The sequence below is a fragment of the Equus caballus genome, chromosome 15 (assembly GCF_041296265.1).
Source record: "Equus caballus isolate H_3958 breed thoroughbred chromosome 15, TB-T2T, whole genome shotgun sequence".
Classification (NCBI taxonomy): domain Eukaryota; kingdom Metazoa; phylum Chordata; class Mammalia; order Perissodactyla; family Equidae; genus Equus; species Equus caballus.
In genome coordinates this window covers 33,932,891-33,947,500 of record NC_091698.1, presented here as the reverse complement: position 1 = coordinate 33,947,500, position 14,610 = coordinate 33,932,891, and the positions used below count along the sequence as shown (strand labels likewise).

Sequence of the window (14,610 nt, the reverse complement as noted above, 5' to 3'; positions counted from 1 at the left end):
AAGAAGAAACCATTGCAGGAACCTGGTTTTGATGTGAAAATTTTGGTGTGTAGCCTGTTATAGCATTGGATGTACAAATGAATTGCTGACAGATTATAATTTAGGAAGGCTTTTCCCTCTGCTTGTTGAATTTGATAAAATCTGGTGTAAGTTTTCATTAAAGTTCTTAGTGCTAAGACTTGTTTTCCTCTGTTTTACACACTGTGTGGTGTAGGTGCATGCAGACATTCAGGAAATATTTTTAAAGACAGCATGTCAGACCCATAGCTCGGAGTAGCAGAATGAGCCAGCGCTCCAGAGGAGGGATCATAGGAAATTTTACTATCAAGCCCCTAATAAGTGCCAAACACTTTGCTAGGCATTTAATCTACAATACCTTTTGAGTTGTTGTGTTTACAGTCATTTTATAAAGGAAACTAATAAGTAATTTTTCAGGGTCACACAGTTCTGGGATGGGAAGACCCAATCAAATTATACTCTTATCGCCTGTGTCCTCTCCACTCTGCCCTGCTCTTTTCTGGGCTTTTAAATTTCCTGATGAGTATTTTTATTATTGGTATATTTTCTTTAGAAAAATGCCGTTACTTTAAAACAGTAAATAATGTCTCATACTTCTTCCTGTTCCCTTTTAATAGGTATCAAGATGGGAGCATAATGTTTTGAGCAACAATTTTTATAAAAGGGTACTCTAATTAGACGTTATGCTAGTATTTCTAGGCAAGTATTTCAGTGAGGGCCTGGATCCAAGTGGAATGATTCTGCTTGCATTTGTAAAAATGGAACTGGGCCAGGGAAAGTAAGTGGCAATAATTTGCAGTCTTCGGTTTGGAGATGATAGTTAACACCATGAGACAGTTTTTCTGGGGATACGAATACATAAAATATTATTGTAAGCACACAGTCAAGCTTTGACGTGCTGTTTTAATTTTCTATGTCAGACAAACACGGTTAGTAGGGATTGTGTCCAGATCTGCATAACTCTAGGTGTTTAAGTTGATGCGGCATGCGTGCTCATCCATTGATAAAGTGGTGGACAATAGTAAATATGTAGCCAAGCAAGCCACAGCTCGTAGAAAAACAAGAATTTTAACCAATGGGCTGTAGTGTAGTTCTTTGATATTTCAAGGTTACTTTCCCTTTTTTTCTCCTACCCACAGGAACTACTGTTTCTCTGGAAACAACTAATAGTCTCTTGGATTTATTGTGCTACTATGGTGACCAAGAGCCCTCAGCTGATTATCATTTTCAACAACGTGAACAATCAGAAGAGTCGGTAATGGCTTTGGGCAATGATTTTTAAGGTTTTTTTTTTTTTATAGTAATACCTTCTCAAAATAAGGCGAGTTCGTGTGCCATGAGTTAGGATAGTAGAGATTTGTGCTGAGATGTGGGGTGGTACAGTAGCCTGATGAACAGTGTGCAGAGGAAGAGAGGGATTTAAACAATTATTTTAACACTAGTTCCCTTCTTAAAAGTATTTGGACCTTGCCTACCACATGCAGGCAAAGCTTTGGCCAGAAATCTTTGGGCAGGCCCCTCTGTCGTTGCTTACAGTGACAGTATGATGTGTAATAGACAGGGAAGGATCCCCTTCTGCCCACTCCCTCAAAACTTCATACATATGTAGGCGGGGAGGAGTGAGCACACGCTACTGGAGGTATAGGACAGTATTGTGCCAAGGGTTGGCCTGTTGAGACTCGCTCGTAGCCTCTCTCTCAACCCAGGAGTTTCATTTCTAGAACTAGATCCCAAGGAAACTTTTGGATCAAGTGCACAAAGATGTATAGATGTGGGGCCGGCCTTGTGGCCGAGTGCTTAAGTTCACTTGCTCCACTTTGGCAGCCCAGAGTTTTGCCGGTTTGGATCCTGGGCGCGGACATGGCACTGCTCGTCAGACCATGCTGAGGCGCCGTCTCCCATAGCACAACCACAGGCACTCACAACTAGAATATACAACTATGTACTTGGGGGCTTTGGGGAGAAGGAGAAGGAAAAAACAAAAAAGATTAGCAACAGTTGTTAACTCAGGTGCCAATCTTTAAAAAAAAAAATGTATATATAACAGTTTTTGTAATATGATATTCATACCTATAATTGGAAAATAGTGAAAACAAATTAGGTGTCCAATAGTGAGTGATTGGATTATGGTAATAGTGTTGTGCAGTGACTGAGAGTACTAGTGTAGGTCTGTTTGGGTATGGACAGATTCATCACCCTTGATAAGAGGGAAAATAGGCTAAACAAGGTATGTTCCATTTTTATAAAAAATTTTTCATATGCATAAGGGAAAAGTCATTTTAAAAATTCAGTGTTTCTCTCTGGGTTATGGAATTATGGGTGTTTTTCTTCCAGTTTGTCTTCTCTAATTTTTTTCCCACTAAAGGTGGATTATTTGTGTACAGAGTAAGATTTTAAAGTACAAAGATACTGGTTGTAGTCACACCCTGCCTTCCAGATTATCTTCTAGATTTCCTGGCGTGGCTTGCCTTCTGCCCCTCCAGCCCCAGCTACAGAGCCAGCACGGTCATATGTAAAGCCAGCCATGCTTGTCTCGCTCTGCATCAGCCTATTCCAAAAATTGGTTTATAAATAAAGGACAAGGTGTTGTCTTTTAAAAAAAATTTTAGCTTGTGTTCTGTCAGTGTTAGACATTAACTATATATTCCATACCCGGCAATGTTTTCTCTTGCTTTCACTCTAATAATAAACAATATCTCTGTATGGATCGAGGCCAACGTAGCCTCTGAGGAAACAAGCTGGATGGTTTGGATTTCCGGTTTTTCACTCTAGGCCAGGCCATAGAGGGCAGTGGCTTTATCTCCTCTCTAGGCTGTCAGTTGTTGCTTTAAGGGCCAACTTTTTTTCATCTGTAAATGAGCTGATTTCCCCTTAAGAAATTAGCATTTCTTAATAAACGTTTGCTGGGTTTCCTCTTTGCCTTCTGCTGGATTCTATTTCCTTTGATAGTTTGATTTTGAGGAATCTAACTAGGAGAATGCATTCCATTGTCGTATTTTACTTTATTTCTGTTGATGGTTCATTTCAGGAAGAGGCCACAGAGGAAAATAATGAGAAATCTAGGAAGAAGGCTGGTCCTCAGTTGGGAGTTACTTGGAGGTATGTGTTACGTAGTTGGAGCCTTGTATTAATGGTTCCTCATGGTACATGGAATGTTCCCCTTCACCCCTTGAAGAAGACACCCTATAATTTTCAAAAATACAGTTGGTTTTCAGTATGTGATAGAAATATCCCAATTGGTGTTCATACGTGTTTGGACCTTTTTTCATAAGATCTTTATCTCCAGTCAGCAGCACAAGGTTGACACTTGACTTTTTCTTTTCTTTTTTTTCCGTTTAACTCCACGTAGCCTTCCATAGTATGGTTCCTTTGGTAGTTTCATCAGTAGTCCTATGTTGCAGTATATACCTCTAATTCTGAAAGAGTCAGTATTTTGATTACATAAGAATACACGTACACTAGACTGTAGTTCTAAATTAAGACTACTGACCAGCGAGCAGAAATATTCAGTACTTCTGAGCAAAAGGTGAATAACATTAAACTAACATTTGAGAATTTAAATTAACTGAGTAGAAGTGTCTAAATAAAAGGTATTTCACACAGATGTCTGGAGAAGGAAAGCTGCCACTAATATCTAGTCTTTTTTGAAGTAATAAATTGAATCAAAAATTAAATTTCTTCAGTAGATTTTAATGATTTAAAATAGTAGTTAAGAGCGTGGACTTTAGGGTACCATCTTGGGTCAAATCCTGGCTTTATCACATTTCAAAGACATTGGTAAGAGAGAATCAAGGTACAGCATAGTTTGTATAATGTGATACCTTTGTGGGTTTTCTGTTGTTGTTTGTATTGAGGTCATAATAGTTTATAACATTGTGAAGTTTCAGTTGTACATGACTAGTTGTCAGTCACCATATATATGTGCCCCTTCACCCCTCATTGCCCACCTCATAACCCCCTTCCCCTCTGGTAACCACTAATCTGTTCTCATTGTCCATGTGTGAGTATATCTTCCATGTATGAATGAAATCATATGGTGTTTCTCTTTCTCTGGCTGGCTTATTTCACTTAGCATGATACCCTCAGGGTCCATCCATGTTGTTGCAAATGGGACAATTTTGTCCTTTTTTATGGCTGAGTAGTATTCCGTTGTATGTATATACCACATCTTCTTTATCCATTCGTTAGTCCATGGACACTCAGGCCAAGTTGTTGCGCCCGGGGCCAGGGGTTTGCTTTTTTCCTGTGAGCGATTCTGCACTCACTGCCTGGACTGGTAGGCACGCCCCTGCGATTGCTTACCTGCCTCAGTGTGGGGCATTCCCACAGGCTGGGAGGTAACTGAAGTGCAAGCTTTCCTGCACAGGCCTTCCTTCTCTCCCTTCTCATCTCAGGGTCGCGTGCCAGCCAATGTGTGGTCCTGCCCCTAGGTTGCTGCCGGGCGGAGGGAGAGGCCATCCCCTTTACCATCTTCCACTGCCTCCTGGGGTATCCAGCACCTTCACCTTCAGACATATGGCTGTGGATGTCCTCTTGGTTTATGACTGTCCTTTTCGTTGTATCTTAGTGGGGAAAGACTTAAGGGAAGAGCTCACTCTGCCGTGATGCTGACGTCACAGGTTTTTTGGGGATTTTTTTTCCTAAGAGAGGGAAAATAGATATGCTAGAATATGATGTATGTATGTGTGCTAGAATATGACAGAGGGATTCAGGAGAAACCACTTCTCTGTGGTTGCCTCTGGGGAACTGTGATTGGAGGAGGTTGGGAAAACTTCGCCCTATTGTACCGTTTGCTGTTGGTTTAATACCTTGAGTGTATACTGTCTTTTCAGAAATCTTTCCGTTTCGTTCCTGATTCTGCTACTTAACTGCAAGGCCTTGGACAACTTAAGGTCTTTGAGCCTCAGTTTTTCCCATTTTCAAAATGATAACCATCTCTCTGTGGGTGGCAAGAGTTGTTTGAAATTATATGCATAAAGTGTTTAGCACAGTGCCTAGAACACTGTAAACCCTCAGTAAATTGTGGTGCTGTTGTTTTTTTCTGTTTCCCCTGGTTCATATTTACTCTCTTTTATGCAGAGCAAAAAACAATGCTGAGAGAATCTTTGCTCTAATGCCTGAGAAAAATGCACATTCCTACTGCACAATGATCCGAGGAATGGTGAAGGTAGCGTTTGTTTTATATGTTTTTATCCTTAATTTCTACTGACTCATGGTTTCTCACCTCAGAATTACTGATGTTTCGAGCCAGATAATTTGTTGTGGCGGGGGCCGCCCAGTGTGTTGTAGGATGTTTCATAGCTCCCTGGCCTCTGCCCTGGCATGCCAGGAGTACATCCTCAGTACCCCCAGCTGTGACAACTAAACTTGTCTACAGGCATCACCACATGTCACTTGAGAAGCACAGTTGCCCTTGGTAAAGAACCACTGCACTAGAGCATACGCTTTATGAGAAGTGGGACCTTGTCTGTTTCTTTACTGCCTTACTCCTGAACCCTAGAAGAGTAGATATGCAAATATTTCTTAAGTGAACAAATTGGATGATGCTTAGTTTTTATCCTCTCCCTCTTCAGCACCGAGCTCCTGTGCAGGCATTAAACTTGTACACTGAATTATTGAACAACAGACTTCGTGGTAAGTGTGTTTGGAGAATTCCCCTCACTCCTCCTTTTTCTTTCCTTAAGAATCTGAAATCTTTGGATCTTGCCTCAATCATTAGCTCAGTTTTTAGTCTTTTCCTGTGGTATTGGTGATTAAAGCAGGAATACATCCAGAGAAGAAAGTGGTTTTCCAGTTTCGTGGACCACGTGGTAATGAGCCAGGAGCCACATGTGTATGCCTTAAACTGAGCCATTTAGGAGTTAATCTTCAACCCCAAATTTTGTTAAAGTACTTTTCTTCTTTTACAGCTGATGTATACACCTTCAATGCAGTGATTGAAGCAAAAGCATTGATGGTAAATGAGAAATTTGAGGAAAAATGGAATAACATACTGGTAAGGAAACCTCATTTTGTCTTCTGATAGGCCTGAAATACATGGGATAGAGACAGCATTCGCAGAGCAGCTACATGGCACTCACCGTGCTGGGCACTCAGATAGCAGCTACTTGTTTACTGCCTTTCCTGCAACCCTCTCATTTAAGTAGCTGTGTCTGACATGAGAAGAAAGTTAGTTGACCTGGAGCATACAGCTAGAATTTGGGAAGACCTGGGTTGCATTGTTCATTTATTTCTCATGATAGTTTATTACAAAAATAATGCATATTTATTCAAAATTTTTATCAGGTAGGTTTAAAGAAACTGAAATCACTTGATTGAAGTAATTTAGGAATAGGAAATGTTTTTATACCATACTGCTCATTTATAAAGGAAAAACACAATCTCTTCTAGTCTATTCTTTTGCTTGAGTCTCAGCAGACTCCCTTGGCAAGGACTGAAGACAGTTGAATACGTTGATCCAGTTGGTGTGGGGTGTCTGAATCGAGGGGCTTCTCTAAAAGGCAAAGTCACTTGTCTTGCTAATAGGTAATTCTTAAATTAGGGATATGTTTATTAACCTGCTTTAGACATAGCCAGAGAGCCAAGTTCTTTTTCAGTATGTAGTATTAGTTTATTGGACAAATTATCTACCCAGGCATAAAAAAATACTTCGGCTTTTGATTCGCTTAGGAGCTGCTGAAGCAAATGGTTGCACAGAAGGTGAAACCAAATCTACAAACTTTTAATACAATTCTGAAGTGTCTCCGAAGATTTTATGCATTTGGAAGATTGCCAGCCTTACAGACCTTACGTGAGATGAAAGCCATTGGAATAGGTAAGGATGTGTCCTAGAGTCCCTCACTGACGCCCGAGACAGTGCTGACCAGACGTTTCAGGTCTAAACAAGCCAAAAAGAGACCGCCAACTCTTTTTTTTGCTGTTTACGTAATATGTTGGGAGTTTCCTTTCTACCACTTGGCACACTTAATTATATGTGTTTACTACGGTGGGAGCTCCTGTGTCATCTTTGTCTTCTTTATAGCAAATTACAACGTTCTCCTAGTATTTTAGGTACTTTTTTATGGATCTCTTGATTCTGGGGAAACTTGTTCACTTAGAGTTAGCTAGCTTTAAATCCCTTTACATTTTCTATCATAATGAGGTGTTTGAATCCCAGTGTGTGCTAGTGTACTGTATATTTTTCAGTACTTTATTGAAGGTTGTTTGGGAAATCACTTCAGTTTACTTTAGTGTTCTTAACTGAACAATCATAGTACAGAGCATTAGCTGTAACATTTTAGTACTAAGTGTCTGGACTTTCTAAAAGCGATTCAGTCTTTATGACACCTTTCACCTTAACATTAATCAGATAAGTTAGGAAATGTCTTTGTTCAAAGGAGTAGAAGTGCATCATCTTGTACTTAAATACCAGCATCAGTATGTTTTTAGTTCAGTATGCCTTAGCAAACCATATTTTGGATAGCTGTGTTTGACTTATTTATTTTTTTCTATCCACCTGGTAATTTGAGAACCCTCGCTTGCAACGTATCACTATATTATTCAGCTGTTTTATCAACAAGGTATGTATGACATTATGTTATGTTAATTTCTGTAGAAAGTTGGCCCAGCTCCCTTAATTTCGTTGATTAATTGTTGTGCGTTACCTTCTCTGTATATAAATTAAGAATAGAGAATTCACAAACTAACATCATCCACAGCCTGAGCAAAAAGTTATTTTTGTGGGTGGTCACCTTGTTTGTGATACGAACCTTGAGCTGGAGGGGAGAGGGATCATTTAGTGTACTAACAGTGTTGGTGTGCGGTTAGAACTGGTCAGAAGGTACTTGAGTTGGGAGTTCCTTTTGCTCTCCAGAGCTGTGCTGTCCAGTACAATAGCCGCCAGCTATATTTAATTAAAAATTTTGAACTGCCTTAGTGCTTAGCCACATGTGGCTGGTGGCTGCTGTGTTTGGTGGTGCATATTTGGAACATTTCCATCTTTGCAGGCAGTTCTTGAATATTGCTGCTCCACAGTCACCTTAACCTTAATTTGAAGCCTTGTGGGAGAACCGTGAGGCTCCCTTTGTCACCTGCTTTTAGTTCAGCCAGTCCCTATTGGAGCTGTGCTCTGTTGAATGGACTTTGGAGAGGCACACCTGAGTTGAAATTTCACCTCCACCATTTACCAGCTGTGTCAAAAGGGACTGGCAACCTTACCTGAGGAATAATGCCGTCAGAGTGTAATGGTTAAATGAATTACACAGTGTCTGATCCCATGCTTGGAAGGCGCACAGGAGACGCTCATAATCTCTTGCTTTTTGTCTGTTTGCCCCAACCAGAGAAAGAACCCCTGGGTTCAGAAATGACAGCTCTAGTCCTTCTCTCCTGTGATAGACTTTATATGCAACAGAAAAACTTGATAATCACTCTCTTTTGGAGGGCTGAGTTTACAAAATCCATATTCTCGTGTACAGGGAGGTGTTTGATCTTTTAGGGTGGGGGACAGGTTAGCTTGGAAGCGGGTAAGCAGTTTACACAATTGTATCTTCTAAAATTTTCCTCAACCTTGGTGAGGTAGTGAAGCTAGTCTTTCTGGCCCCAAAGCTTGTTCCATTCCTCTACTGTCACATATCACATTGATTCCGTTGCTAACCAAGCCAGTGGGACTTAGGCTTCCTAAGCGACACCCATGCCGGTGGGGGCAGAGTGGGATGAGGTGTATCAGTTTGTCTTATGTATGTAATTTACCTGCCTGCAATAGTAATTTCTGGGAATTTACCCAAAAGAGAAAGCCTAAAATACTGGAGAAACACTACATATGAATTAGAATATGTACCTAATAATAAAGTTAGGAATGGTAGCAAATGGAAACCTGCTTGAGGAAATTATCAGAATACATCTCTGCTGTCATTAAAATGCTATGATCACTCGTGTGTGGATAAGGTAGGGAAGAGAATGTGGGTGAATAATGTGATATGCTTGGGAATATTGTAGGAGCATTTTCTTACCTAGTGATACTCAGTTCATGTGATTTTAGAGGACTGTCCGTGTCCATTAATTCTACAGTTTTCTTTTTCTTGGCCTTCTCATCCTGATTATTCTTTAAAGGAATAGTAGTGATTACTAGCAAAAACTATGTTTGTTTTCCTAAGAATACAGGTTTGGCGAGGGGGGCTGTGTGTCTGTCTCCCAGTTCAGTGAAAGTCAGGCATGTGAAGAGACTAAGAAGGAAGGGAAGAGTCTCTGTTGGGAGCACATAGCCAAAGATCAGTAACTGTCCCAGAACTTAGGGAGAGCTGCCCTCTGTAGGTGCATTTGTTCCTTTAGCAAGCTGGTGCCCTGACCAGCTGTGCCAGGCCTTACACTGCAGGTGGAGGAAGGAGAAATGTGGCTGCCTGTACTAGGTGCTGTGTGCTTGGTGGTGGCAGAGGAAGTGGACTCACGATAAACCATTTGCTTCCTTATTCTGTAGAAAGCTCTGCAAAAGGATCACCCCTCATAATCTATGACATCATGAATGAAGTAATGGGAAAGAAATTTTCCCCAAAGGACCCAGATGATGGTATGTACAGAAATTGCTTGTGTAACACAGAGCCTGTTTTCCGGGTACTGGTTAGTAGAGGCTTCTGAGGACAAGGTGTAAGTTAGCTTAGTGATCTTTCGGGTTATTATTCTGAGAAAGCCAAAATGTCTGTGGCACTTTGCTGTATCCCTCCGCTCCTCTTGAGTTTTCATTCCTTTAGGTTTGTCTTACGCATTGAAAGTTTTGTTGCCAGGATTTTAATTAACGTTACTGACTTGAAAATATGTTTTATCCATGGTAACCAAGGCTCTTGGGAACTTTCTTTTTCAGATGCGTTTTTTCAGTCAGCCATGAGAGTTGTAAGTACCATTTCTTGCTTAACTTGTTTTCCCTTTTCCTTTTATCCATTTCCTAAATTTTTCTGTAACTGGTTGGTGGGAGGATGTCTTCTTGATTCTTTGACTTTCTCTTACTTCTTTTCATGTCTTTTGGTTCTGTTTTTCTTATTGGTTTCTCTAAAATCTGTGTTAAATCACATAACATCCCTTCCCTGTGTTTATTGTATACATTGTCTTTTTTCATACTTTTGTTCAAATAAGTTTTCAGAGTATTTCATATTTGGCTGTTGGTAACTTTTTAAATTGAAGATGATTCTTTTTAATTTTGGTTTTTCATTTTATCATGCTAATTATAGGAAAAAATTCAAGCAGTTTCAGAATAAATTAGCATATCTTTTTTTCTAAGGATAATTGCTTTACAGTTTAGTGTGTATCTTTCTAGGGTTTTTCCTCTGTGTATTCAGACATGCACACCCAGATGCATTTCCATGGTGTTTGGTTTGTTGACAGCAATAAAGTATTCCATAGATGAGAAAGACTGCAATTTAACTTAGAACTCTTCTCCTATGGATGGATTTTGGAGTTACTTCATGGGGTTTTTTTGCTAGTACAGTGATGCTGGAGTGGGCATTCCATCTCTCTTTTGTGCATGTGATCAAGTATTTTTGTAGGATTGATTTCTGAAGGTATAATTTCTAGGTCAAAATCATTTTGTTTTAAATTTCGCGGAACTTGGGAGTTTGTTGTGATTTCCCACCCCTACCCACCGCCTTTCTTGTAACTCATTTGCTGTCCACCAGTAATACACTGAATCAGCATATGAGTATTTCCACAAGAAACTTGTGCTTTTTTTCTTTATGTAACGAGCCACTGTTTGGCTGATAAGGATCTTGGAGTGATGCCTTCTACTTGTAAATTTTCAGTGCTCATCTCTCAGAGATCTAGAACTTGCTTACCAAGTACATGGGCTTTTAAACACTGGAGACAACTGGAAATTCATTGGACCTGATAATCGACGTAATTTCTATTAGTAAGTGTGTTGGAAATGTATCCTTTTGCATTAATGGCGCACCTTTAAGCAACCATTAGTGAATTTTGCAAGTGGGAGGCTGTTGGTGGCCCTCCTATCTCACCTCTGATTTCAGGTAGCACACCTCACTTAACAGTACGTGTTAATTGAGTGCTTGGAAATTCAAACAGTGCTAAAACTGATCTGCCAGAATGAGATGTCTTGCTGTATATCTTTTCAGCTGTTTTTCTTTGTAGCACTTTAAATGCACATATCTTCTACACCCTTCTATTTTATATTTTTGAATTTTTAGTAGGGTGAGTCCCTCAAGATTTCATCACAGCTTCTTGTTTTTAAAGATGAACAACATACTAGAGTCCAAAGAGACTCCTTAAGTGGATTTGCTTTTAAGCGGATGAAAACAAGAACTAAAGGAGGCAGCCTGTTAATGAGGGTGTGATGAATCCTTGCTTCACATGAAATGCTTAGGAAATGAATATGATGTTCACTGTCTGCTCCCCATGAGCTGAGAGTATACTGAGGAGGCAGTCCTGAATGACCAGTTCATAAGAAGGTATTAATTAGGAAGTCCAGAAAGCAGTTAGCACCTCCTGGGTCAAGCATTGGCCCATGTAACTTGAAATTGTTTATAACATGTAAATTGTTGTAAAATTGTATGTAATGTGTCATTATATAAACATACTTTTTCTCCCCATTGCAGTTCCAGGTTTTTCAGTTTGCTTTGCCTAATGGAACAAATTGATGTCACTTTGAAGTGGTATAAGGACCTGATACCTTCAGTAAGATGATTCGTTACTAATCATTTATTATTGTAGACATGTTTGTTGGGTATCTTTTCTGATTTATACTTCAAAAATATATTTGTATTTCTCTTAATCAGGTCTTCTTTCCCCATTCTCAAACATTGATAGATCTTCTCCAAGCATTGGATGTGGCCAACCGACTAGAATTGATCCCTCAGATTTGGAAAGGTTGGTTTCAGCTTATGTGTGCACACCTGTCTCACTTCATTGTCCCACATTTTGATTAACAGACATGTTAACGTTGTTAAGAGATGAAAACTTGCATGTTTGACTAAATCGAATAGATTAGTTGAGGTCTACTTCAGGTTCGCGTGCTCATGTTACATATTGGATTACTTGAGTGAAAATGACCTAAATTAGTGCCTTCGTGACAAGAAAAGGCTAGATTTTGTGTACCTGTTGCGTGACATGACAAAGGGAGACTCAGTGCTAATTACATGGTACACCCTAAATCTAAATGCAGGTCTCTAACCCCAAGGCCTATGTCTTTCCTCTGTGCCATGTTGTATCACTGTGGTTCAGTTGCTAACCAATCAGTGATGCTTCGTGTTTCTAAGAAATAGCCATGACTGTTGGTTTGTGTGTGTGTTTGTGTCTTATGTGCATAAATTGGCTGCGGAAGGTGCTGTATCTCTTCCACCAGGTGACTGAGATCTTAAAGTCAGTTTCTCTCTGCCTCAAGTTTCCATGTCTGAAACCCTGAGACCACAGTCCTCCCCTACTACTGCACAAGACTGTTCTAGTGATTGTATGTACAAGACCGTTGACGATACCCAGCTGCTGTGAAACAGCGTCTTACCACACGGAGCTGGTGGCTTCTCAAGTGTAGTGCGTGTGCTGTGTTTAACACTTGACCAGCACAGGTTACTGGCATTGGCTTTCACTGCTCTTATGTCTCTGCTTACCGTGACTCATCCTGCTGGTTTTCTGCAATCCTCGGAGTAAACCTGGTATAGGTAATGTCAGCAGCTTACTTTCACCCATCAAATATGGGTGACAGCTGACAGTGGACAAAGGTCAGCCAGAGAGTGTTGGTTTTACGTGATGGTGATCACTTCTCACTTTTTTGTTCCTTTTTTGTTTCAAGATAGTAAAGAATATGGTCATACTTATCGCAGTGACCTGAAAGAAGAGATTCTGATGCTCATGGCAAGGGATCAGCACCCACCAGAGGTAGGATGTATTGCTCCTCAGGTTTGGTTATTGTTACAGTACGCTAACGAGTATATTCTCTAGTACTAAGGGCCCTGTAAGAGCACTTTCCCCGGTTTCATCTGTCATTGTGGAGAACTCTGCCATCTAAACCCATGTTGCCACCTACACATATCCACCCATTAGCAGATTACCATTTCTAAAGTCACTCATTTCTCTAGACCAAAGCAAAGAATATGAAAATAACGTCACTCTGTCCTGATAATTAATAGCAGTTTGTACTGTTTTTTTTTTTATTGCTATCTGAAAAGAGACCTATAATTGGATTTGAAAGATGTGGCTAGTCGCATTTTTACCCCGGGGCAGTGGAGGGTTTTTTGTTTTTACTTGTGTGCAATATGTGTGATGTAGTGACTTGCTAAAAAATTTTAATGGTCTCATGGAGTCTCCTGAACTTGAATTCTTATAAAACCAGTTAGGCAGTTCTGCTGACTCTTAGAGCCTCTCAGCTTCAGGTGGCGTTTGCTGACTGTGCTGCAGATATCAAATCTACGTATGAAAACCAAGATGCCAGACAGACTGTTCCTGATTGGCCAGCCAACCCTCTGAACTATATAGCTGTCCTTTTTTTAAGGGCTGGGAGAACCCAGGAAGCCTGGTGAGTACAATCCCCCAGGTGTGAATTAGCAGCGTTGGTACTTGGGTCTCAGGGAACCTTCACCCTGGTCAGGAGAGGTTCTCTTAATTTGGCTCTATGATGTGTAGTTTATCAGGAGACAAATGAGTTTTCTCCATAATGCGTTTTCAGTGGAACTTCCAAATATCAACTGAAAAGCAAACTTTTGGAAGAAGGCCAGTATATGGGGTGTATTTAAGAGAGGATGTGGTTCCGTGGGCTAATTCTTTCCATTTCTGACCTGTTTTCTGTATCCGTGGGCAAGTAAGTCACTTATCTGTCTGCTTAAATAAAGAGCAAAGTGATCGAAGAATCTTATTTTTGAAAATGTTTTGGGCATTAGGTTTCTTCAAGTATTTCATTTGTGGGTGCTCCCCCCACTTCCCAGCTTACAGTGTGGGTTGTATACTTGGACTTCAGGAAACTGGCATTCACTAATATTGAAACGTGGCCTTGAGTAGAATCCGTCTGGTTTGTGCCACTGTATTCTAGTTATGTGTTTTGTCAGCGTTTCATTCCCATACTAATTTTGTGAATGGACACCTTATGCATATTCATTTTTCCAAAAGCAGAGAAGTCAGCAAAGGAATACTTTGTAGGAGTAGTCACAGTTAAGTGTTTCTGCTGTATTTTGTTTTGGCTGTAAATGTGTGTTAGTTCTAAAAGTCAGTAAGTGGGGGGTACTTGTGCATGGCTTCTTCAGCCCAAGAAAGTAACTTACTTTGAACATGTGATTGTCAGTCCAGAATATGGCTGTTCACTATCTCCAGGAAAAGCTGATGAAGGCTTTGCTGCCTCAGCTGGTCTTAGGAGTGTGAATCACACGTGGCCTGCTGCACTTCTAGTGACGGAAGCGCCCGATGCTTGAATGTGACTCAGGCGGGTTGACACACACTTGTTATGAATCAGGCTGTGATGATTGGCGCAGGGGTACGGACCTCAGCTGAGTCATGGGAGCTGAGTGTATGTGTTTCTCCTTTGTCCTGCATGTGGCAGGATAACGGCGAGCACTTACATGAGACTGATGCCTTAATCTGAGCCTGCTCTTCATGACGTAGCTTTAGGACACACTGAACTCATATTGGATTGTG

At 40.5% G+C, this 14,610-nt stretch overlaps 1 protein-coding gene and 1 non-coding gene across 5 annotated transcripts in view; both read left to right on the top strand.

Moving 5' to 3' along the window:
• PTCD3 (pentatricopeptide repeat domain 3) overlaps positions 1–14,610 on the top strand; it is a 31,188-nt gene that overhangs the window by 14,634 nt on the left and 1,944 nt on the right. For all 4 annotated transcript variants that reach the window (XR_011425947.1, XR_011425946.1, XM_023618779.2 and 1 more), the window contains exons 8-21: positions 1,158–1,273; positions 3,047–3,117; positions 5,098–5,185; positions 5,592–5,652; positions 5,928–6,013; positions 6,688–6,832; positions 7,527–7,577; positions 9,470–9,559; positions 9,851–9,879; positions 10,782–10,888; positions 11,589–11,667; positions 11,769–11,859; positions 12,779–12,864; positions 13,353–13,501. Coding sequence is in view for 2 of the 4 variants with exons in the window: in XM_023618779.2 (XP_023474547.2) it covers positions 1,158–1,273; positions 3,047–3,117; positions 5,098–5,185; positions 5,592–5,652; positions 5,928–6,013; positions 6,688–6,832; positions 7,527–7,577; positions 9,470–9,559; positions 9,851–9,879; positions 10,782–10,888; positions 11,589–11,667; positions 11,769–11,859; positions 12,779–12,864; positions 13,353–13,501 (1,249 nt within the window). In the remaining 2 variants the exon portion in view is untranslated. The remainder of the gene's footprint in view (positions 1–1,157; positions 1,274–3,046; positions 3,118–5,097; positions 5,186–5,591; positions 5,653–5,927; positions 6,014–6,687; positions 6,833–7,526; positions 7,578–9,469; positions 9,560–9,850; positions 9,880–10,781; positions 10,889–11,588; positions 11,668–11,768; positions 11,860–12,778; positions 12,865–13,352; positions 13,502–14,610) is intronic.
• Positions 14,426–14,562, top strand: LOC111768261 (small nucleolar RNA SNORD94). The gene has a single exon (XR_002805869.1). It is a non-coding gene; the product is annotated as a small nucleolar RNA SNORD94 (small nucleolar RNA).